We start from the raw sequence: 26,561 nt of genomic DNA, 5'->3' as shown, positions 1-26,561 counted from the left end.
CTTGTGCTATTTCTGGTCTGTGGCACCAGATTTGTATTATCTGCACTTATTTGGGATTTCATCCCAGTTTTATTTCTTTCTTTTCTGACAAAGGATCCTCCTGCTGCTTTTACTCATTTAACTGCTCGTGAAGGAGACTGGGTAGGAGTGGTGGTGGAAAGAATGGCAGAGAGAGAGAGAGAGAGAGAGAGAGAGAGAGAGAGAGGGAGAGAGAGAGAGAGAGAGAGAGAGAGAGAGAAACAGCATTTTCTCTCTTGGCACTTAGTGACAGGATGTTGTGTGTTTTGGCCTCCCTTAAGTGTTTCTAGCCTCCCTTGTTCCTTCCACTCCTTTCAGTCCCGACTCCAACCTGTCACATTCTTGAATAGTTTCTAATAATTCTGCCCATATTAAGAACTGAGTCCTGAGTCTTCCAACACTCACTGCCAAACACCCACAGCCCCCACCCCAGCCTCACCCACAACCCCTCACCACCTAAATTGTCTCAACCCCATGTATCTCTGTCAAAATGGTCTCATGGTGTAACCCCACTGAGTTTCACAAAATCCTAAATAAAAGTCTTCCAGACCATATTAGTCTCAGGCTGCATTTACACCTGCTCCAGCCCAGGTATGGTTTCCCACCACCCCCTGTCCTTACCTCACTACAATCCCTCAACTTGTCTGACGAGCCAAGACCACACCCACACCAAACACATTTTTTTCTGACAGTCCGGTTCTATTATTTCCACTTACCCACGTTGCAGTAGCAATTACACAGCCTCTTCCTGGTGACCTTATAAACTACCTCAGCATAAAGAAAGCTGTCAAATATTTGTGTATACTTTTAGTCATTTACTCTGATGGTTGTCACTGGTATTTATTACTCATTCCTAAATTTTCTTAAGGTGGTATTAAGTTGCCTTCTTAAACTGCTGCACTGTGTGGTGAAGCAACTCCTGGTATCTTTGGGTAGGGGTCTAGCTTCAGCACTGATGAAGGAATGGTATTACATTTCAAAACCAGGATATTCAACTTGTAAAGGAACCTGCAAGTCATGATGTTCCCATAAGTCTGCTGCTCTCATCTTTGGTGGGAGAGGGCATGGGTTTAGAAAGTACTGTTGGCACAGCCTTAGCTGCAGTGCATTTTACAGATGGTACACTCTGGAACAACAATTTACTGGGGGTGGAGCGATTGAGTACTTAGGGTAGACATTAGGATATCAAACAAGTGGGCCGCTTTGTCCTGGAAGGTGTTGTTCCTTGACTGGTTTCTTGTCCTGGCATGTGGATAGTACTCTATCACACTCCTAATTTGTGCCATTAAGTGATCGAAAGCCTTTGTGCAGTGAGAAGATGAGTCACTTGCCACAGCAAACCCAGCTTTTGACCTGCAGCACTATTTCTGTGGCTGGTCCAGTTCACTGGTGACACCCAAAAATGTGTTGACTGGGGACAAATGCCCTGGTAAGATCTTTCTCTGTCATAAATGGTTCATGGTTGGCAGTTGTGCAGCTTGAGTGTTAACTTGTACATCTTCCTCTAAGTAGTCAATGGACTGTTTCATTGCATAGATTTTGCAAATTGCAAATTGAACTGGTCATTGATATCTGCACAGTGAACATTCCTACTGATGTCCTTACAGTGGATGGAAGGCTATTGATGAAGCAGCTAAAGATGGCTGGGAAGGACAAATAAACTGCAGATACTGGAAATCTATAAAAAGAGAAAATACTGGAAATACTCAGCAGGTCTGGTAGCATCTATGGAGAAAGAAATAATGTTTCAGGTTGATGACCTTTCTGATAAAATGTCATGGCCCTGAAACATTTTCTCATTATTAAGAGAGAAACAGAGAAACGTATATATATGTGTATAGAGAGATAAAAAAACTGTCAGAAGAAAGTGAGAACTTCAAAATTGCTGGAGAATAAACACAGACAAAAGAAATAGTTACTGAAAGACAGTTAAAATTAAAGACCTTGAAAATTGCCTCTGCGAGATTATTCATTGAAAGTGAATGATCAGATTTAAGAAGGTTCTTCTAAAACACACTGAACTTCTTCAAGCATTGTTTTTCCAGTTTCTGACTGAAAATGTAATTATTTCCTGACAAGAAAAAAAAATCAATTTAATTCTGCAGGTCCTCTCAGAATCCTTTTTAAAAAAAACAAATAAGTGAAAAATGGGAAAATGCTTCAAGCCATTTAGTTCAATTAAGACCGACTTTAGTGCTTAATACATAATATCTGTAGAAATAAATGGGTTACAGACTGTTTACAATATTGCATACTATTTAGTATAGATATTGGAATTACTCAGATCAGAACACTCTCCTATGATTTAGAGTGATTTACAGGAAACTATTTTACAATTTTATTTGTAGTGATTCTTTGCGTAAGACTATAAAAATACTTCAAGATTAGCAGATTTCTAAAAAATTGAAGTGAGATGCTTTCCTGTTATCTGTACTTAGTTATGATCACAAGCAGGAAACAGAAGTGTTAAATCCCTGTAGTAGCTCTGAACATGTGGGTGTATTGGAAAGGGAGGCATACAGGAGTTAAAGTGGTGAGTAGGATAGTGAACTGTAGCATTAAAGAAGTGACAGATTGAGGGAAAATGTCTGTACACCCACTGGATGCGTTGTCCAAATTCCCTTCATATACACTCTCCATGTATAATAAGGCTCTCTGCTTATGTGGAGTTTATTATTTGATTAAAAAATGTAACTTTGGGCATTATTTACTTTTCATTTTCAAGAACATTTTGTAGTGATTGCCTAAGTTTTATAAGCAGATAAAATGCAAATTAATTTAATCTAAAATGCTTAGCTGTTACAAGTGTTTGAAGAATCCAGAGAATTCCTGTGCAATTGCATAATGTAACTTCATTCCCGAAAGTAACCCCTGCTGTTGGAACTGGGTTAATAGTTTTTGTTCATGCATACTTCTAATACAGGTTATTTTTACTCTGGATCAGTACACATATTTTAAGTGGGGTTTATTTTATGAGAGTAGCTGGCTGAATACAGCACTTTGGTTGCCTCAGAATGTTTTTATTCAGAGTCTTCTACTGTGTAATGCTGTGTCTGATCTGTGTGCATTACTGTAATGCATTGTCTGTTCAAATATATCACATCTTGAAACCTCACTAAATAAATGCCACCTTCTGGATCCTTAAAACATTGCACCAAAGACATAACTTACGAATAAGATAAAATTAGCTCCTGCTCAGGTGTGCTATCTTATATAACAGAATAAGTGTTTTTGTAATAGATAGCTAAGTAGATTACCAATGCAGAAAGTGTTACTTACACAGGCTAACATCAGCTGACACATTTTGCTGAATGAATACACGCTAATACCTTTGATAGTGATCTAGTCCCTGTAGCACATAAATAAACTGGAGTAAAATGTTTCTTTCTAATAAAGTAATAACCTTGCTTGAATTGAGTTTTGGAAATAACACACAATTATTGCAGCATAAATCCACAAGCATATAGATAACATAACAACAGAACACCAGCCTACTTTGAAACAAAGAAAACATTTAATATAATGAAAGTGATATAGCCTGTAGAAGTATTTTTGTTGTGCTGTACGCTGTGCTATTGAGCTATATGGACCAAGGTTATCCCAACATTAATCCCTCATTCTGTTACCTAAGCTCAACAGTGATAACTTCTTGTTGCTGAAATTAACATCGTGATAATCAATAAAATACACTGGAGTTCCTGATTGTTGCACAGTTGTAGAAAGTATACATGAATGAATGTTAGAGATGTTTTTATCCAGTCTTCTACTGTGTAATGCTGTGTTTGATCAGTGTGCATTACTGTAATGCATTGTCTGTTCACTGGTATTTTGTGGATGAATAACCCACTGAGGCAGCCTTTCAGGTTGGAGCTCACACATGAAGAGTAGCTATTTGATTAAGACCGTGAATGACGGCCAGCACTCTTAAAACGTGTCACAAATAGACAGATCCCGGGCAGTGTCTTAAAACAAAGGATATTGTTTTTGACATAATTGGCATTATGGAGCGAAAAAATGTTAAAATCAATTTTTCTACTTTGTCCAGGTATCAGGTTGTGAATTAACTTCTCCACAGGAAAGCACCATAGAAACTAATTAAATGACCTATTACTATCAGATATCCTGTAGGTTCCCCACTTTAGTGATTACCTTTCAGTTATAATAAGGCAATTACAACATGAATTTCTTGTTTCCATTTTCATTTGTGAACACTTTGTTTGCAGCAGGTTAGGTGGACTTGTACATAACTGCATGAAATCTGATGCCTACCTGAAAAAGTTTACTTCCAATACAGGAATGTAGCAGATTGTGTTTTCATAAACACTGACGTATATTTCCAATGAGAATTTTTTCTTTGTCACTATTCATGTGATTTTGTTCCCTGCAGAGGGTACAGAAACTGATTTAAATTTGTTTCATGTTTCCTGTGGACCTGTGAGCAAGCACACAGCACTTGACCTATGTTTTACAATTGAAGTTAAAAGAGAATCGGTTAATCAGGAACAACTCTCTCCAGGGATATGCTGGGATAGCGAATGAATGAATAATGTTAGCAAAAATCTACACATTTCACAATTTAACTGGGCTAACTGGATATTTTCCTTCTCTTAATAAAAAAGCAAGGTATAGCTTTGGTTATTTCTTGGAATGACATATATACTGGTTACAGGGGCTGTACAGATGCATTTCATGTGTCACCTTAAAAGTGTCTTGATAGGCATGTACATAGAGGAAATTCATTCAATTTATTTCCTCCACCTATAAAATTCCTGCACATGTCAAACTATACACCTGCATTAAATTATTATAACTTCCAACTGGGGCAAGGCCAATTTTGCAAGGCTGAGATATGATTTAGTAAAAGTGGACAGGAAAGAGCTACTTGAAGGTGATTCAGTGTCTGGGAAGTGAGAAACATTCAAGGAGGAGAAGAGTGATAGATCAGAATAAATATCTAGTAAAGGAAGGGGAATTCCCAATGCTATACCTCCTGGATGTATTGGTATTGGTTTATTATTGTCACTTGCATGAGGTACAGTGAAAGACTTGTCTTACATACCGATCGTACAGGTCAATTCATTACACAGTGCAGTTACATTGTGTTAGTACAGAGTGCATTGATGTAGTACAGGTAAAAACAATAACAGTACAGAGTAAAGTGTCACAGCTACAGAGAAAGTGCAGTGCAATAAGGTGCAAGGTCACAACAAGGTAGATCGTGAGGTCATAGTCCATCTCATCATATAGGACAAATCAAAAAAGAGATACTGACATATACTCACAGCTTAACACAGCAAAAAGGTTGGAGGGGAACAGAAGGGCAGGATAAATCTAAAAAGATTAGGAAGACATTGACAGGTTAAATGAAAATCAGAGAAAAGCATAAATACAAGAAGCAAGGGAGGAAAGGATGAAATAGCTTATGATCTGACTATAATTTTCCAATTCTGTTTGGCTACAGTCATGATGCCAAGAGGCCTGGACTGTTGTTGATGTGGTACCATTGTTTGAAATAGAAGGAAGTGACAGACTGAGTAACTACAGTCAGTCTGGAATTGGTAGTGACCAAATTGTTGGAAAAAAACCTGAAGGATGACACAAATTAACATTTAAGGAAGCACAGGTTAATTAAGGACAATCAACACTGATTTGTTAAATAATTTCATGTCTGATTAACATAACTTGAGTTTTTCTGAAGAGGCAATAGTGTCGATGAGGTAGAGCACTTGATATAGTATGCATAGATTTTAGCAAGGCTTCTGACAAATATGGCAGGTTGGTTAAGAAAAAGTTGGGATCCAAAGTCAAACATCAAGTTAAATTCCGAATTGGTTCAGTGGTAGAAAACCAAGTGCAATGGTTGGTGGGGGTTTTAGTGAAAGGAGGGCTGAGTGTAATGGATTCCATAGGGCTTAATAGCAGGCCTTTGATCTCTGTGGTATATATAAATGATTTGGTCAAATGTAGGGGCCACAATTAAGAAGTGTGCTGATGATACTCAAATTAGCAGTGTGGTTGATAGTGAGGGAAAAAGTTCTAGGCTACAGGAAGGTATCTGTGGACTGGGTGAGGTGGTTAATGTAATTCAACCCAGAGAAATGAAAGTAATGCAATTTGGGAAGGCAAACAAGTCAAGGTTATACACAGTAAATGGTAGTACTGAAAAGTGTAGATAAAAAGGAGGGATCGTGGAATGCACATCTCAGATCTCTGAAGGTGGACAAGGTTGTTAAGAAGACATTTGGGATACTTGTTTTTATTGGCCGAAACACAGAATACAAGTAGAGGGAGATCATGGTAGAACTACTTAAATCTTTAATTGGGCTTCAGACAGAGTAGTGCGTCCAGTTGAGATTACTGTACAACAGGAAGGATTTGATACTGCTGGAGAAAGTGCTGAGGAGATTTGACGATGTTGCCAGGGCTGGTGAATTATTGTTATGAGGTAAGACAGTTTAGTCTGATGTTGCTTTCTTTGGAACAGAGGAGGCTTAGAGGAGATTTAAAAGATGTGCATAAAATGAGAAGCCTAACATGTAAACATGTGCAGAGAGGTGAGTAACTAGGCTTATAGAATTATTAATTGGTAGCTGAATTAGAAAGAAGTTGAAGGAAAATTATTTTAGTCAACAAATGGGAGAGATCAAGAACTCATTGCCTGAAAGGGCAGTGGGAGCAGACAGAAACCCTCACCATATTTAACAAATCCCAGATGAGCACTTGAAGAGCCATAGCCAAGAGCTGATAAATAGGGTTAACCTAAAGTATATTTTTGATTAGTATGGGCATAATGGGCCAAATGGCCTCCTTCAGTGATGTAAATTCTTATGATTCTATGAAATGCTTCCTGAATTTTCCCTCCATTATTGCCTCCATGAAATTTGTTCCAAGTATCAATCACTCATTGTGAGGAATAAATGTAACCTTTTTATTTTAATACCACATTACACCTACAGAACAAGTCCCATTTGTTAGTTCTATTTCAGTCCTCTGACTAGTTTCGTGGCTTCCAGGTATATTTTGTAATTTAGGCTCAACAAAGCTCAGTCTGTTCTGGTTGCAGCATTAAACCTACAAACATTGAACCTACAGAAGTTAGGTCTAAAGCCAAGCATAAAACCAAGTCTATCTCAGAAGATCTAGAAGAACATTCCAGGCTGAGGCTCAAAGTGTTTTTGCCCAATTTTTAGTACTTTATTCTTGAAAACATTAAGTCACTCTGGTGCTACAGTTCAACATATATTATAAATGCTAGTAAAAAGACAAAGGGAAGGCTGAATTTCCAAGCAAAGATACTATTGCCATTAATAGCCAACCTGTGTGGCTGCATTTCCATAATGAGAATATGGGAGATTGTCTGAAGGTTCCTCTACCTCTCTCTGGTGCCAGTGTCCCAGTAAAACATAAGGGTAGAGGAACCTTCAGACAGAATCAAGACCATGTGCAAAACTTGCATGAATGCAAACTCAAGCTGATTCCACCTCACCCTTCCATCACCCCACCACTTCATGACCAATGAACATCTGTGGCAAAGTTTCCTTGGCCAAGATCAAAGAAATGAATCCAGAATCTGAACACTGGCCATTGAATTTACCAGCTGAACCTTTGGAGTTATGGCAGAGCCACAAGTTTTATTTTCTCCACAAATATCCAATAGCAGAATTGGTTATTTGACCATTTCAACTGTAGCTGGGTTGGGAGTGGAAACATGCTATTCTAACACTGAGCAGCAGCTTTCAATGAGCCCTGTGGGTTTACTTTAGGGGAATATTAAGGCCAGCAACTAAGGCTTAGCAACAGATTGTCATATTTGCATGAGCTACAAAGATGACATTCCCATCAAAGACGCCAGCCCTGAAGTAATCGGTTTGCAAAAAATATTTAGTGGCTATAAATCTTTTGAAACAAAGCACATATATATTTCAAAAGAATTGAACACCATGGAAAACTTTATTCATGACTGTAGTTTGAAAAAAAGTGCAGCTGTAAAACATATTCTGATTCTTATTAAGTTCCTCGCAGTAAATCAGGTGATTATTCATACAGTTTAAAAAGGCTGAAGTATCTGTTGACCTTCTTTATTGGTTGAAATTTATTGCACAATATGTAAGATGTTCATATAGATCTCATCTGAAATCAAACACTAATTGTAACCCATAAGTAAAATTTCTTACCATCAATAAATAAAATTAAGAAAAACAAGTAGCAGGCATGAAATGGACACACATGAGCTCCAAGCACCCCTATTCCACATTTATTTCTCTTGGTGCTAGTCCATTATTTAGAAAGCTGCTAACCCATGATCTCAATGTTGAAAGTTAGAAAATAGAGCTCCTGTTTTACAGAATTAATTGCAGCCTGTGAGAGCTGTGAAAATATGGGTGACTTGCTGTTGGGTCAGAGGACAGATTGATAGTACTACAATGTCCCATCCACCATGGAAGTACTTGTTAAGGTGCAACTGTCATTCTGTACAGAATTACCTTTGATAACTGATAACCTGAAAGCTGGTGCCTGAACTTATTATATGATCAAAGTGGTAAGTATAGGACTTCAATAAATTAATCACCAAGATACAAAATCTATCAATTTTTACATATGTTAATTTGGTAAAGTATTCATTTTCTTTCCTGTCTCCAAGTATTCCCAGTTTTCACACCATAAATGATTGAGAAGATGGCCAGATAACCTGTTTCTAGTCCTCAGCCAAAATTTCTCTCTGTGGGTGCTAGGAGCTGTGTTAAGAGTAATCAGGAATGACTTTTCTTCTGATTTTCCTGCCTTTCCAATGGGGAAAGGCCTAGCCTCCACTCAAATAGTGGGACTGAATAAGATGGCATGGCTTGATTTGGAAAATTATTGATGGGGCACATCCTGATCCGGCTTTTCCTCTACATAGCTCTCTGCAACTCTAACCTTCAGCTTACAAAACCATATAGTAGAAGCCCTTTCCAAAAGCCATTAACTAGAATCAAGATTTTCTTTTGCATTACTTTTTGTCAGCTTCTTCAACATCTTTATTCAAATTGGAGAACTGATGGCAACAGTTATTACTAAGCTCAAACGCAGGGCAGAGATATCTTATCCTGCATTAATATAGCATTTCAGAATTTAGCAGATCTTTCTCTTGGGGCTGTGTCTGTTCATTCACCTCTCTGGTTTTGTTTAGCAACTTAATAAATCCAGTTTATCTGTTGGTTTTGTCAGTATTTATTAACAATCCAAAAACATGAAAGCAAAATTAGTCTGATTTTATTAAAAATATCGCTTTAGATTTTGATTAATTCTAGCTTCATTATATCGACACATTTTAAAATCCTAGGAGTTCTAAATACAGGGACTCTCTAGTTGTTCTGGAAGTAATGCTAATAATAACAACTGGACAACAGCACAATCTGCATCTGATTATTTACACAATTCCAGATGCATAATTTTAGTACCTAGTTTGGTTTTTTTGATCAGCAAGATTCCAGCATTGAAGATATCATGACTCAGAAACATTTAACCTTGTAGGGCATTTCATGAAATCTAAGATGTTCCAATTAAAAATCTTGAAATATTTTGGTAAACATATTTCTGGTATAAAATAAATAAAAGCAATTAATGTACAAAAATAGCCAGGTTTTTGATATGGAACTTTTTATATGGAGGGGTTTAGAGGGATGTGGGCCAAACGTGAGCCAATGGGACTAACTTGGTGGGCACCATGGTCACATGGACAAGTTGGGTAAAGGGCCTGTTTTCGTGCTTTATTATTCTATGACTCTATAACTAAAGACCTCTTTTTTGTAAAAACTGTACTAAATAAGAAATCACAGATGAAGATTTTGTAATGGGATTTTATTCCACCTTGTAATTCTTTCAGCTCTGATTCTAAAGTAGATGCAGCATTTTAAACTGCTTATTAAATCAAAACATTAATTTTTGATAGTCCGGATTTAGAGGAAACAATCCTGTTATAAAACAGTTTAAAATAAAATCTTGTTTCTACTAATCATCCATTACAATTCAATTCATTTATGTTTCAAAATTGTTTACAATGGAAAGGTGGTTACAACCTAATGCTTTCCTGATCTTAATTTTTTAAAACATCTTTACTTACTATTTTTGTGGAGTCACCTAGTAAACTCCATCCAGACAACAAAACGTAAATGACTCTAGCTCAATTCAGAGCATCCCAATTTCCCAAAGGGATCTTAAAACAGACATCAGACTTCACATTGACATAAGGAAGGAGCCTAAAACCTGTTTTAGACAACTGCCACAGATGCCTGAACATTGTCTGAGGCCAGTGTAGCACTAGATATTTTCAATGTGTATGTTTTTGCCAGAATATAGTTGCAACAATGATCAATTTCTATAGCAGTGTTTGGCCTCAGAATGACTGTTTAAATTACAAATTGCATTTTATGTCTGAGAAAGACAATTCTGTTGAGTAAAGTGATGGGCATGGTTCAGCAATATCGTTAGTTTTCTTAATTGAACTTGAAATTTAGATTATTTTATTCAATTGTTCACCCTCTTTGAGAAAAATTGATTATAATTCATTAATTAACATCACTGGGAATGTTATAACCCAGCAATTTATCTTGTGTTCAATTTTCATTTTAGCCATGCTGAATAATTTCATAATTTGTAAATTCTTGTTCTTACTTATTCAGACATGACCCTACTGCTTAGGCTGCCCACATGAGAGAGATAGAGAAAGATATAACAGGCTTACTCTGGAATCTGTCACAACACATTGCATGAAGAGAGGCAGGGATGTGCAGAGGAATTTAAACTTGACTGCTTTTGGAGAGACATGTTAACAGGCACATACTGTACACATACATTCAAATGCGCTGGTCCATAGTGTGCTAAATGATTATGGTGGGGCTAGTGCCCCTGCTGGCAACCCTCCCCCTTCCTCCGTGAATGCCTCTAGAGAGAGGCAGGAGCAGCTGGATCCTACAACCAGTTAATAAATGAAAACAATATAAAGCATAGAGCTTCTTCAGATTGCTGCTGTCGTCTGAAATTGTTTGGCAATTTAGGAAATATTTTAATGAAAATATGTTATTTGTTTCCAGCAAAAGAATGTTTGATGGATTTTTTATATCCTTACAAATTGTGGGAATCATTTTCAAGAGGCTACAGTCTTAATAGAGGATCCACCAGATTTCTATCACAATAATTTCAAAGAAATGAAAATCTGATGATATTTACAATGAGCAGACAATCTGCTCCACCAAGTCACTATCCTGGGAAGATAACTGAATGCAAACTTAGTTAATGAGTACTGATCATTTGGTAAATTTGATGTAATATTTTTTTCCTTGGTTTTAATTTTTTATTAATTTCCATTATTTTGCAGGAGAAATTGACGGCAGAGTGTGTTTTCCGGGAGCAGTTTGAGGAAAACTGGTATAATACCTACTCATCGAATCTTTATAAGCATGCGGACACTGGAAGACGGTACTTTGTTGCATTAAATAAAGATGGAACCCCAAGGGAAGGGACTAGGACTAAAAGGCATCAAAAATTCACTCATTTTTTACCTAGACCGGTGGACCCTGACAAAGTACCTGAATTATACAAGGATGTTTTAAGCCAAAGTTGATGAAGACAATCCTTTAGTTTGGACCACTGAAAAGCAACCACTATAATGGGTTCATGTGGTGGGTTCTAAACGATTAGCTGTGTCATCACATCAGCTCTACTGTTGCCAAACTTTGTCGCATGCATTGTGTATGGAGGCTTGGATGGGACACGCTGATTTTGTTCTGCACTTACAGTTTGTCCTCTCAGAGGTGAGCCTGTGCCCACTTGCTTGGTTGAAAAAAATGTGTAAGAGGGAGGAATATAGTGAATTGCCAAGGAGAAAGATGGCCTGATGCATGCTCCAGGATGGGACACGCTTTAAATTTTTTTGATCAGTTCTATTTTGTTGTGTATCAGCATAGCTGCCATACTTTGATTCATCAGGATATGGGCTGGTGACAATGCTCAAGCCCACACTGCATTAATAATGGCATGGAGGACGCAATCGTACGTAAAAATGATTTAAAAAAAGAAAAACAGACAATTCATCTACCAGCTCAATGGTACTATCCCTTAGGGCTTTAAGCAAAGACCTCTTAGTAAAGAAAACAAAAAAGTTAAATTTATTTATAGAAATTCCAAAGGCAACATTATATTTATTTTATATATTTATTTATTATATAGAGTTTATTTTTAATGAAATATGTACAGGCCAGATAGGCATTTCGGAAGCTTTAGGCTTTGTAAGTGTAAAAATGCCAGTGGCCACTATGAACCTGTGGTAAGTTCATGTGAGTTAATGTAAAGGTGCATGGATATAAAAGGATTCAAGTAACCCCTCTGTTCTGAAAGTGACAATCTCATTTGTGCCCAGACTATTGTAACACTATGAACAGCACTCATTATATTGAGGATCATTTTTTTGACTGCTTGTTTCCTGACTGTCTCCCTGTTCTCTGCCCTTTCCTCCTCGTCGATTAAAGTTAAAGTTGGGTCTTCAGTTCTCCTTTGTCTCTTTTATATCCAATTCTGTCAGATGCAGTTTCACAGTTCTGGGCTTATTCTGCATCTCAAAAGTAAGACAACTTTAACTGTTGCTGTTGTATGATTTATTACCAAAAGCCTGCAGTTTTATAGCAGATTTTGGTAGTAAAATATCCCAGTCTGTATTCACAGTCAAGTGTTCTCAGGACCAGTGTTCCTTTTAAGTATTACATTTACCAAGAAATTGGAAAACTCCTTAAACAAAAAGCTGAGTAATGGACAAAAAGTTTAAAGAAAAGAAATCCTGTTTCATAATGAATATTACAAAATCATTCTTAACATAGTTTTACTCAAAAAGGTCTTCTTTTGGACTAAGAAATGTGTGAACTTTTCCATAGCCTGAGAAGGAATGCTGAAGATTCTTGTGGTTTTCTAGGTCTTTGTGCAAAAACATATTTAACAGCCTTTCTGAATATTGGCTCAGACCAACTGCAACTCAGCGATGCATTAGCTTGACTTCTTCGAGAATCCATTTCTACTGTGGTAACTATGTTAAAAGTAACATTTAAGGGGTGCAGACAATGACATTTTCAGTGATACCTGGAAGGACTTGCTGGCAATACAGGGCCCCTAGGCTTTGCCTCAGTATGCCAAAATGAAACTGGTAATGACTTCTTTCTGGTTACATAAATGAAATTTATTAGAAAAGTACTTTCAATCGAATAATTTAATCTAAAGAGTTTAAGATTAAAATGCAACAGCATCTTTGAAAATATTACTTTCCAGACTTCGATAGCGCCTCTGCACTTAGATTGCACCCCTCACTTTCTTTAAAGGATATACTTATAACCAGAGTTACAACACAGACGTTATAACTATTGACCATGCTGAAACTGTTTTGGAAATTTGTCAAGAGAAAGCATTGAAGTCCCTGAGGTAATTTTCTAATGGATCCTTGTCCATTGAATGCCTGTACATCTTTTAAAATTATCTAAATGTTAAAGCATTCCACAGTGGTACAGTCCAAGGAATATAAGATTGAGCATGATAGACCATTCATGAGCATGGCTTCAGGAATGTTTACCTTTCAGGTGTCTTTGGTTTTTGTGTTTGTTTAGCTATAGGTACTGGCATTGCCCCTTTGATTTCCCATTAGAACACTTTATATTTATGCAATGGCTTTTTCTTAGTAATTTGTCCCAAGCTGTATCTTGGGGAATGTTATCAACAAAATTTGATGCTGAGCTACTTAAAGGGATAATGAATATGATTAGAAATGTAATCAAAGAGAGAGGTTTTAAGGAGCATCTCAACAGAGAAAATAGAGAGGCAGAAAGGTTTAGGGAGGGAATTCCATTGGTTGGGACTGAGGTAGTTGAAGAATAGGATTACATATTTTATAATGTGCACCAGTAGCACAATGTATTGAATTTTTTTTTTCTTTTCATTTCACTTCACATATGTCTAGACACTGTTTTGCAATGAGCATCTCATATGATTGTTACCCAATCCATGGAAACTTTTTCCTTTTGTGCTGCAGCTTTTACAAATTGCGAGAGCAACTGGTCCCTAACCTCAAGGATCTGATCAATGAATTTGCAAGTAAAGTCCATATTCCACATCATGTTGGCTTTAAGTTGGCAATGCTCCAACATATGATGGATTCCAACTCTTTCAGCCATTTCCAATTAAATATAACAAGAGGGGGGACAAACAGCAGGCAAGTCACACATCCAGCTGACCATCAATTGGAATGGTTTTCCGACACTAATGCACTACAATTACAATCTGTATGCTTCAGGTCTATCTGCAACACATGAGGACACAGCAGGGTTAATGCAAGTCTTGTTAATTTGACCACTTGAAGGCGCTTAAATGAGTATTGTCCTGAAAAACTCTTTTATAGCAGGCTATGCTGAGTAGTGGGAGGTTCACTGAGGAATGCAAATGTTCTTTTCCCTTTGGGGCTAAAGTAGTGATACAAGCTTGATGAACTAAGAGTTGTAACAGATAATAGTGATGTATAACAAATATATTTTATTCTGAACTTTGTCGATGTATCTGCCATATCTAAGCATTCATTATATAATGCCATGGTTTGATTTCCTGAAATGTGATTGGCTGGTAGGTGTGTATTATTGCATAACACAGCACACCTAATTAAATATGTAATTTAATTAATAAATTAATATTGGACTATCAAAGTATATCAGATTAATGAAAATGTTTAAGTACATAGGTGAGGGTGAGTTATTTCAGACAACTTGTTTAGCTTGCCATAAACCCCACTTTTCAAATGCACTTACTTGAACAGAATGTGCTTTGTAGTGGATTCAAAATGAAACTGCATTTTTGTTTAAATCCAGTTTTTATCTCCTCATTTCCATCTTTAAAATATTTACTTATTTTCATACACCGTACAAGTTACCAGACTTTACATTCCTTTGTGCCATCTTTTAACGTTATCCAAGAATGACTTATGAAGTGGGATTCAAGGAGTGCTGCGGGTTTTGCATTTACTTTTAGCATTGACCTCCAACTAGTCCCTCCGCTGAGAACTCAACTGACCAAAGCAGGTGGATTGAAGCCATTGAGACTTGGCAATGTTCATCTGTATGGAGAGGAGTCAAGATTGTTACTACTTTTGTAATTGGCTGGGTTTTCTCACAACCAGCTATAGTTATGCAACATTCTTTTTCCCTACTGGACCTCTGATTTTAAAGGAAACTTATATGAACTTGGTCAAAAAAATACTGAGATGTACATACCCAAATGTTAAAGTCTCTTTTCAACACTTCATTGCGTTATTCAAACTCAATAATTAAAATGTACTTAGGGCTTTATTTGCTGGCAATATTCAACTCTGCCTCTCTATAGTGATTTCATGTTCACAACCAATGAAATTATAATCTGTTGGTGGCCCTACCAATACTCTTTATTTCCTGTGGGAAAACCAATTGTCCTGCTTGGTGCCTTACACCTACCACAGTAGACTCTAAGCCATGTAGGAAACCACAAATATGTATCCTAGTGAACAGTGGCAACAGTGCATTAATAAACCAATATGTAAAGCCATTGGAATGCTTATTTTTCTGAATCATTTTTAAAACAAATCTTAACAGCCCATTTTCTTGCATCTTTGGATATTGTGAATCAAGAATATTTCTTGCCATTAGCTTTGTCCAGCTGAGGGAGAAAAGAACAGGTATTTCAAATGAATCTCTTGCAAAGGCCTTGTCAGAGGAAAGGAGAATTGGAGAAAGAAATTAAGAGAAGATAACGGGAGGGTGAAGCCATGGGCTGAATATTTTAACTTTGAAGCATTAGGGAACTGAGAGATGAAGCAGATCAGTGAGAAGAGATATAATAGGTGAGAGGGAGCTCTCCAAATATAGGATATGCGCAACATAGTTTTGGATGAGCTGAAGGATAGACACCAAGCAGAGGTATATTGAATTATGCAAGTTGGGAGGTGGTGGAGCATGGCTGAAAGTTTTGACAGAACTGGGTGAAGTTGCACCTGGTCAACCCGAAGGACAGATTATGGAAGAAGCAGCTCAGGTCAGGAAGGTGAGGTTGGGACAGTGGTTGGCTAGGTATGTAGTGAAGGTGGGATGGGTTCTGGAACTGACAGTTTACAATTAGTAATAAGAGCCAAAGACAGTGGCTTTGTTCTTCCCAACATTCAACTGGAGGAAAATGCTATTTATACAAATCCAAAGGTAACAGCAGACCTGATGTACGGTTGTATAACGGTTGAGTTACCGAGTCAGCAGTAAGAGTTCTGGAGACATGAGTTGGCAGACAACAGGGGTATTTAAATTTGAGAAATTAAAAAACTTGGAATGTGTAAATAACAATCTAGTCTCAATAATAGTAACCATGAAACTACTGGATTGTAAAAAAAAAACCTCATCTGGTTTGCGGATGCCACTCAGGAAAGGAAATCTGGTGACTTTATCCAGACCCACCTACATTGACTCCAGACCCACCGGTCTTGTTGACTGTTACCTGCCTCTTCAATTCAGTGCTGATGAGGCATGGGCAGCAAATGCTGGCATTGCCAGGGATGTCCACATATTGTGAATGGATTAACAACAAAACTTATCTTAAAATAGGCTCTCAACAGATCCAGCAGCATCTGTAGAGGCAGAAGTAAAGTTTCAGATCAATGACTTTTCATTTAAAATGTTTAGAGATATCACAAGTTTTCAGCAAAAACAGAAATCGGGAAAGACAAAAAGAGAAAGAAAGAATCTAAGCAGATACTCTGTGATAGACTGGAAATCAGGAAAGACTAAATGACAAAATATTGAAAAGCAAAACAAGTGGTAATGGGTCAAAAAAACAAAAAAAAAGGTCCCTGGAGGGGATATAAATGTGAATAATGTGACCATTAACTGAACTTAGTGTTGAAGAAGGCTACAAAATGCCTAACTGAAAATTGGCACACTTCTTTGTGCTTATGTTGAGTCTCATTGGAAGAGGGCAAAGAGGACAGATTGGGAATTAAAGTGGCAGGCCATCACAAGCATAGTGACAAGCTTGCAATTTGAATATAGGTATCATGCAAAGAAGTTACCCAGCCTGCGTTTAATCTCCATAGTGTACTGTAGTTTGTATCATGAGCTGTGAATATGTATGTATTTAGCTGAATGAAGTGCAATAATTTTATTCATTTATTTGGGGGTGTGAGCCTAACTGGTTAGGCCAGCAAACCCTTCTACAGCTGTGGGGCTGGTGCAGAATAAGAGCTTGTGCTGCTGTGGAAGGGAGAGAAAGGGATTTGAGGCCAGCCTATGAATTGGGGGGTTGGGGGGGGGGGTGGATGGTCAGAAGAAGGAATGGCTGAAGATTGGGCCCAGTTAAATAAAAGGGCTTGTGGAGGTGATGGGGGCATCAGGAGGCCTCAGCTATTGAGGACTCAGGAACGTGATGTCAGGAAGATTGCAGGATCAGCAGGGTTGGGCGATCGAGGGCTTGGGCCTTGAGGGATTGCAGAGTGATGTTAGAAGGGTAATGGGCTGGGTTAGTATAGTGCAGGCAGTGCACAGAAAGGGTAGTGTTGGAAGGAGTAGTTACCCAACAATAGGATCTGCTGAGACAATGTGGTCCAAGTTCTCCTTCAATCCTCAGAAAGGAACAATGGCAGCAGCAGTGGTCAATAGTGACTCACTCCTTGTGAATGCCTGGACAAATCTCTGGAGTGAAATGAGATGACTTAGGACTAGTCATTATTAGGTTTCACTCTTAAAGAAAGGATTTTCAATTCCATAACCCTTGAGGAAAAAAAATAGTGCAATGTGATTGAATTTCTTGGCACCAATATCTTGAATTTTTTGAGCTCCAATGAAAGATATCAACTTAATTCATTGACTCTGTTTCTCTCTCCTTTGATGCTGCCTGACCTGCTGAGCAGCATTTTCTGTTTTTATTTCAGATTTTCAACATCTGCAGTATTTTGCCTTTGCAACAGCAACTTTGCACAAGTACCTTGTTCAAGTGGGTCTTCTTCACACATTGCCCAGATGGTGAGTGTTGGCACAACACTTGGCTTCCCTGACACACTCGGGATAATTATAATGCCCCACTTCAGCCTGTCAAAGGTTGTGCAATCTATGCAGACTAGTGATGTAATCTAAGATTTTATTGTTCCATGTGTCTCCGTGCTTATACGTGATGACCTTTTTTTTGAAAGAAAAAGCATTTCAAGGGATATCAAAAGAAATATTTGCTTTTTTATGTCTCCTTATCTCATTTCTCAGAAACATTTTAAAGTGATACAAGTGCATTGTAATATAAAAGGAAACATTGGCTTTTGCACATAGTCCTTCATGTGCTTGAATGTTCCAAAGCATCTCAAAAGCAGTGAAATACCTTTTAAAGTGCATTTGTATTGCAGGTAAACACAGCACCACATTGCACAATTCAAAGAGTTAATGACCAGTTAGTCTGCTGGGTTGGTGTTGACTGAGGTGTAAATATTGGCTGGGACACAAGAAGATTCCACTATTTTAATAATGTGTAGGATCTTTTCCATTTCCCTTAAAGGGGCAGATAGGAAAGATGGCATCTCAAAAAATGGGCATTGAAGTGCAAGTCTAGACTAAGTTTTTGGTGTGGTGTTTCAATACATGGGCTTTTACCTGAGTCTGATGAGTATCTTGCATCTAGCAACTGTGGGCAAATGCCTCACCCTTTTGCACATTACTTTGCATATAGCACAATCTCTTAAATAGCAATGAAATAAATTACCAATTAATCTATGCTGATTTTCACCAAAACCTTCACATTTTTTTCTTCCTCGTTGACAAGTAGTGTAAACATGTCAACAGGATTACTGTCCCTTTAATGAATACAGAAACCAGAGGTCTAGTATTTACAGCAGTTTCTAGATCTAAGCCTTAATTGCTTGTGTTCACAGCATGACCGACATACTTTTACATTCATTTCACAGATGCTGCAGAGTACTGCAATGACTGCTGGAAAACAACTGCTTGAAAATAAAGCAATCATCTGCTAGGGAAAACAACATTCATGTCATAGTTCTATAACACATTGGCACACCAGAGTCATAAATTAGAATCTTCAGCCAGAATCTGCAATGCACACTTTGATGTAATGTTGCTGGGATCAACTGAACAGCTATCACTTCTATCGTGCGGTGTTCAGCAGCCACCTATTTAGTGCACAATATGCTGTAACATGTTTTTATCAAGGCCAAAACTGGAATGTTTAGCAGTAACACCCTAATCACTAGCTCCAATTTGAGAGCTGTAGGAAGCAAATGATGGAATTTGTCTAAATTGTATTTTGAAGACCACAAAGTATACTTATACTGAAAACATTAAGGTTATGTGTTAGTTTCACCAGCTCAATTGGCATATCAGTGGACACTTATGCTGAACTGAAGTTTACATTATATCCTGTAATTCAACATTAGGGAAGCTTTGCATTTCAAAATGGCATCAACAAACACTAATGAAGTTTGCATCTCAAGAGTTTAAATAATGTAATTTCACCAGTACACACTATTGTATATAAAACTGGAGGCTATTCTAAAATGTTTTTGAAGTATTGGTGTGATTACAGATCCACGTTGACACAATAGTCTGAGTGGTCACAGAATAATAGCATGAAAAGGCAGAGCTCCTTACAATTTTGAGGTGGTGTCCCAGCCAGACCAATGGTTTAAGGATCAGTTTGCATTCCTAAAACACAACTTGGGCAAAGCTGTAATGCATTATTGTTAACTCTGTCAAAGGTCAACATTTCAACATTCTCACCATTCTGATTTAAGTACATGAACGTTATAAGTTAATTCTGGCAAATACAGAAAACAATAATTGGGAAGCACATTATGTATACTCAATCTTTTCCAATCTTTCCAGCACAAGATGGCTGATCAAGTTGTGCTTTAAAGTGTTGTCTTGATGATTGATCATTTCTCTGCCACTTCTAAGCATCTAATGTCTTGATAAAAAATATTCCCCAGTGTTAGTAACAAAGAGGATACACAATTTCAATAAAAACACATGATGTTTATATTACAATCAATGTACATGTCAAGTAGACAAATAGATGTGAAAATCACTTTAAAGCATTGGTCAAATAATGTGTTCTTTCTGCAGCATTTACATGTATGTGAGTTGTGAGTGATTGGGTTCACTGTTTGGATTCTCACAAGTTAACATCTATGGTGTTCATCTAACTAGGCAGAAATGACATGCTTTAACATTTTCCTCTGAATTTTATGAGCAAAACATTGATTAAAATGGGCTGGAGCTCAAAAGCAGCAGTTTTTTTATGGACAGATGGATAATTTCACAGTCGTCAACCATAATAAGTCATCCCAGTGAAAATAAAGGCAATAATACACACATATGAATCATCGCCAAATGGTCTGTGCCTCATTGCAGGTCAAGACTACAACCATCTCATCACATTTGTCATATGTGTTATTTCTCAGCTGGACTGGACAGGCAGCTCCCCCACAGAGGCAAGAATTAAAGTGAGGCTTCTGGCTAGGGTTGTAAGGTCTGGAGTTGGAGGATTCTGATGACCTTTAAAGACCTTTGCATTGACACATAATCTGATGAGATGGTTGGCAGAACCGTGAAGCAGTCAGCAGCTCCCCAGGGCTCAGTTCCCCCAACTCAACAGCATCAGATGTGAGAAGCTTATGAAAAGAGGGATTCCACAAGGGAGACCTGAAGTGCCAATCCATAGTCTCGACTGGACTGGGTTGACTTCTGCTGTCAAGCTTCTAAAAGAAAGATAAAAAATGAGATCAGGTGCTACCGCTAGTTTCTGTTTGTGACTGATAAAGTGAGGTGAGTTAGCAAACTGTGCAAATGAATAATGCAGCTCTTGTAAAGGAAAGCTCTGTATTGACTGAATGTGTGCATCTTAACCTTCAGACTTTTATCACATGGAGAATTCAGCCTGCTGTCAATCCGTGATGTACAGCTTTGGACCTGATCTCTGAATCCTTTCATTTGATATCATCCCTAAGAGGATTCTTTATAATATATGTGGTGTGAAATTGTCTACCTGAAAGCTGCCAATCTTGGTCTCAATGCTACAGTCACAGATATTCCATTTTCCTTGGAGCTATTCATTGTAAGTTATTATTCTGATGGGAATTAATTATTAGAGAAAAATAAAGATCACACATATTTTGAGTCTACTGCACATCAGATGGGAGTATAAAAATGACACAATATCAGAGAGCGGCATGAGGTAGAAATTACCTTTGGCTCTAGTTATTATGCTTCTAAGATTGTAAGCCAAGCATAATTTTCTGAGACTGACTTTGCCTCCTACATGTCCTTTTACAATTTTCCGATTAATGAGAATGTATCAATTGTTGAATGTGTTCCCTCCTATGGCATTAAACGCCACAAAGAATTCTATTTTAGTACACTAAACTGTATATTAGATTTTTTAAAAATAAGATTTAACTTCATTTGTTGATTTAAATTGAATCCAGGAATTTGTCATTAAAATTGTGAAATTATTCCATTATAAAATTGGACAGAAGAGACCAACCGGTAATTAAGTGCATGTAAATACCATATAATTTGATTTGACTGTTTCTGATTTGATTATTTTCAACATAATTTTTATGTGTGGTCAGCTTTTTCTGGGCTTCAGTTTTGACAAATAATTAATGAATTAACCATTACAATTTCATGATGAAATATTCTTTTGTTACTTGGCCAGATCTATTTTTAAAAATGCAACCAGTGAAGCACTGGTAACATAATTGCTATCCACAGAAAAGGCCATTGTGTGCAGAGAGAAATTACTTATTAACTTATGTAAAAGCTTCAGTTAGTCAAAACTACTTAGCCATCTACTATGGGTTCACAGAAGCTTACAAAGCTCCAGAAAGGACTTGATATAAAAGATATTTAAAAGAGAACAAAAAAATAAGCTTTACTCAGAACAATATTTCCAGATAGTCCAGGACAGCAGGACAAGGGGGCACAGGTTCAGGCATCAGGAGGCATTTCTTTCACAGAAGATGATCAACAGCTGCAAAAGTTGTCTGGAAGTGTGGTGGAAGCCAGGACACTGGCCTTATTTAAGAGATAATGATAAGCTGTGATGAAGAGATGGCAGGGTTGTTATTCTGGAAGCATGAGATCAAATGGCCTTTATAGGATTCATCATATGAACCCAGCTTGTGAAGGAAATCACAATACAGTACTTTTCAAAGTATTCCTAATTATTGGTTTTCTGTTGCAATCAGTGAAAAGCCAAGCAGTTTCAGGCCAGAATATGTTCTGGCCGGAGGTGTTTGTCTTGCTTCCCTTAATACTTATTATCTTTAGTTAAATTCCCCACCCGTTTGAGGACACCTTAATATTCTATGCATCTTTGCACTCTCAGCATTTCTAACTGGATGTTGTAATGAAGAAATGCCTGCAATTTGGAATGAGGAAATATTGCCTTTTGGGATCATATGATGATGTTGATGATTGTTTCTTTGCTACCTCCAGCAAGGTTATAAATCCATCCTTACTGCTCCATGCAAAATATAACTGGTTGCTTGTGTTGATCTGATGCATCATGTTAATATAAACAAATAAAAACATTATTTATTACAAAAAATATCACAAAATAAGTTGTTGATGTTTGATGCTAATAGAGATCCAATCTGCCATAGTTTGCAAAATATATTCAAACAAGTGTTTTAATTTGGTTTAGTGAGCCACAAACTAAATATGTAAATTTCCTATTACTTTTATTGCAAGCTAGCTTCACTTGCTTCCAGCTTGGTGACATCTCTGTGCTAATTCCAAAGTACTGGGGAAGCCTGACCACCTCACAGCCTCCAAAGGGCATGTGTGTGTGTCTGCGGACACATACACAACACATTTATAATGAGTGTATGTTCAACTGTACCCACATGCACTTACAATGAAATAAATTGAAAAAATATAATTCTCGAAATTCTCGTGTTCATTGTTATATTTTTGCTGTTAATGTGGAAATAATGATGGGGCACCACTGTCATAATACTACAATAGAGGGCTTACATATTCACACATCAGGCTAAATACTATGCAATGCCATTTTTATGGAGAATTTTCAATGATTCCTTATGCAGCTCAGAAGCTCCACCTTGTCATTGCCATCTCGAAGCATTAATTTATAGCTTTGTTAAAATTAACAAATTGAATAGATTGAGTTTTTTGTAGAACTGGCAAAAACTAAGCTGTGCAATCTGCCATTGCAAAATGACATAGAATACAATCAAAAATATGTCAAATGGAATTAGATTAACAATGGTAGAAGTGCTGCTCTGGAAAAAGCTTAACGGACAGTCCATGATTTAGAAATAATGAAAGTGCCGTCCGATCTCATTACTGCAAATTTGTAGGAAAAGCAAAATGGATCTTGTTAGTTATTGTTCTGTGGGAGCGAGAGCTCCCCTCACTTGTTTTGTTCTTCATCACAGGCCGTTGATAAAAAAAAATGCAATTTTTGCGCTTTGTGTGTTAAAAAGCATCTGGGAAATTTTGATGTCACTTGTCGTTTCCTGGGAATGCCAAAATAATTACAACTGTGCAGTTTAGGATAACAGGTCAAAATTCCTTTCATATAATTCAGTGGGATTAGCTATTCTGCCCATTATAAAGAAGGGTTTTGTTATTCTTTTTATCTTAACAGTGCTGGAACACAAAACTCTAATCATGGTTTAGTTGGACAAAATGAACAGTTTATTAGAACAGGAGGTCCACATCAACCAAAGGGTCATATTCTTTGCCTCATTTGAAATCATCTGGAAAAGGCAGTTTTGGTTTATTTCAAAGGAGTGACAGATTTTTGCAGTGTATATTCAACACTGAAAAATGCATAACTTTTCAAGCTGTTTAATAAAAACGTGCATGCAAGTGGTATTTTAAACCTCTGGAGGTTTCACCATACAAACTTGATGCATCACAACTTCTTTCAGTGTAATTTTCAGTTAGATTTTTGTTCACAAATTCCAGAGATGTGGTTTTTTTATGCTTTAAAACTGTCAGACTAGTCAATAAAGTATAGAACTACTCAGATTTCGATTGTTCCCAGGTTGCAGTGCCTTGTGTACATAGCAAATGTTCCCTCTGTAGTGTTATTGTAATATGAATTTTTTCATCCTTCTTATTTTAAGTGTTTCTTGGCAAATTCCCTCTGCTGTCTTCTAGCGCTATCATCTGCCAGATAGTAATGGTAGGGAATTGAAAGAGTCTTGTTTAGAATTTTTGATCCTTTTCATTTGGTAGTAAAGTTCATTTGATCTAATCAGGGCCTGAGCACTAAATTTTGTGGTACAGTTTCAACAAAAACGCAGATTTGAGTACAAATTCATACTTTGTGCTAAAATGGGTACTTCAACCCTATAGTTTAGAAATAAACCTATAATATGGAATTGCTTTAATCATGTGCAATGAGTTCAAGGGGAAACATAATTTTTCCATTTCTTAAACCTTTTAAACTGCTTTTTATTTGTGTAGCAGCCTAAAGGGAATAGCTGTCCAAATGCAAGTCAGTCTTAACAGCTAAAGATTACAGCCACGTTCTAGGCACTAGAATGCAAAGGAGCAACACTACAAGTGATTGATTTAATCTAGTCAATAGTTTGGTGGCTTCTCTGAACAGTGTATGAGATATGAGACATTTTGGGAAAGATTAACAGCTGTTTGTTGTTGTTAACAATATAAATGACATGAAACAGATCTGGCAGGTAATAGAAACTCCTAACTTTCCCATTATTCCACTGCACTAAGGGTGGTTCACCCATCACTGAAATGAAGCAAATGTGACCAAGCAATATATCGCACAAGTTTTACATCACAGAAGTCACTTAAGAAATCACTCATACCTGCTTGGAAGGTACTAGTTAAAGCTTTCACTGTTTCTATGTATCAAAAGATCAGTTCTCAGCAAAAGCCTCTGCTTCATTTATGTCTCAATGAAATTTGAATTCAGCATGACTTTTGTTGCTGCTCCTTTGGGCAGGAATCTTCATTCAGATTCTGCCTCCTTGCTTCAGAATTCAACATCATTCAACCTGTTTTTGCCCAGCAAAACTTCTCTCAGCTCTTTCACATTTAGCTTCATGAATCTTCCCATGTCATTCCATACGTTAGCAGTTTCATATTCCTGGCGTCAGCCATTTCCTTTTTCACCTTGGATGTCCAACCTCCCATGAGGATAAAAAGAAGCAGAATGCTGGAAGGACTCAGTGGGTCAATCAGCACCTGTAAAGGCAAAATGTACAAGTTGACATTTTGGGTTGAGACCCAAGACAATGTTTCTTTTCTTTGAATGGGCACCCACCCACCTGCAATCTCCTGCATCAGGCTGAACTTGTACTGATATTGAACTTTCCCTTGACTTTATTCATTTTGACCAAATAAAAGGTGTTGGAATGAGTCTTGGCTATGCTTACTTTTTGTAGGATATATGCAATATTCTTTATTCCAGTCCCATTCTAGTTGCCTCCCTCAACCTGTCCTAGTGCATTTTTGGCTGCACCTCTGCTGTTCCCTGCTCTTGCTCAAATTGAAAAAAATCACATTCTTTCCAATTTCCACTTTTGTCATTCCTTCATACGGTCTTTGTCTGACCCTTGCCTTCTCCCTGATTTTTTTTCACCTGTGTTTCTGAGGATAAGCTGTCAACCAATATCCAATATAAGCCCACAGACTCCCACTAACACTCTTGACTACATTTTGCCCCGCTCCCTATTTCACTTGCCCAGTTCCTTTGTCTCCCGCAAGGTCTGTTTTGACAACACCACCTTCCAATCGTTCTTCTGACTGCCATGTCCTCTTCTTCTTCCTCCCCATGGTTGATTGGGCTCTGTATTTTGTCCATCTCATTTCTGGCACTTTTGCTCTCACTTGTTTGCAACCTCTTACTCCCAAAACCATTGAAACATTCCATTTGTGCTCACCCTCCATTCGCCAGCTTTGCATTCAGTGGATCACCCTCTGCCATTTCCATTACCGACAGCATGCTGTTACCACCAAGCACTATTCCCTTGCATCATTCCCAAAGGGTTGTTACTTCTGCAACATCCAACACCTTTAACTTCCCCCCTTCTCATGGTCCAGGGCATGAATCACTCCTTTCAATTCATTTTCTATATTCATTGCACATGAATATAGAGACCAGCGAGACCAGACACAGATTGAGTGATCACTGTGATGAACATCTCTGTATAGTTGCAAGCATGACCCCTGGCTTCAGTTATGGGTCATGTTAACTCACTACAATGCTGTGTTTGGCCTCTGAAGTTATCCAAGAAAACTCAACCTGTTTGAGGACCACAGCATCATCTTATGATTAGACACTTTCCAATCTTCCAGACACAACACTATAAAATTTTAGATCCATTTTTTTCCAGATGGCAGTTGTTGGTAATGATTCGTGTTATTCCCATTTATATATCCTGGTCAAAACTTTCCTCATTTTTACCCCTCATCTACTTTGCTCTGTACTTGCTTAAAACCAATTACATCTCTAACATTTTTCCA

The 26,561-nt window shown here is 37.5% G+C and overlaps 1 protein-coding gene across 5 annotated transcripts in view; it reads left to right on the top strand.

Annotated features, from left to right (window-relative positions):
• LOC127576244 (fibroblast growth factor 9) overlaps positions 1–26,561 on the top strand; it is a 198,536-nt gene that overhangs the window by 38,391 nt on the left and 133,584 nt on the right. For 2 of the 5 annotated variants that reach the window (XM_052026692.1, XM_052026691.1), the window contains exon 4: positions 11,375–12,688. In XM_052026692.1, the coding sequence (XP_051882652.1) occupies positions 11,375–11,620 (246 nt within the window). In that variant the 3' untranslated portion in view covers positions 11,621–12,688. Of the gene's footprint in view, positions 1–11,374; positions 12,689–17,965; positions 18,050–26,561 lie in introns of those variants that run through there. The other 3 variants (XR_007957195.1, XR_007957196.1, XM_052026693.1) reach the window with 3 other exon arrangements.

Source organism: Pristis pectinata, chromosome 11 (genome assembly GCF_009764475.1).
Source record: "Pristis pectinata isolate sPriPec2 chromosome 11, sPriPec2.1.pri, whole genome shotgun sequence".
Classification (NCBI taxonomy): domain Eukaryota; kingdom Metazoa; phylum Chordata; class Chondrichthyes; order Rhinopristiformes; family Pristidae; genus Pristis; species Pristis pectinata.
Note: the sequence above shows the minus strand (reverse complement) of the source record. Positions and strands in the feature narration are given on the sequence as shown.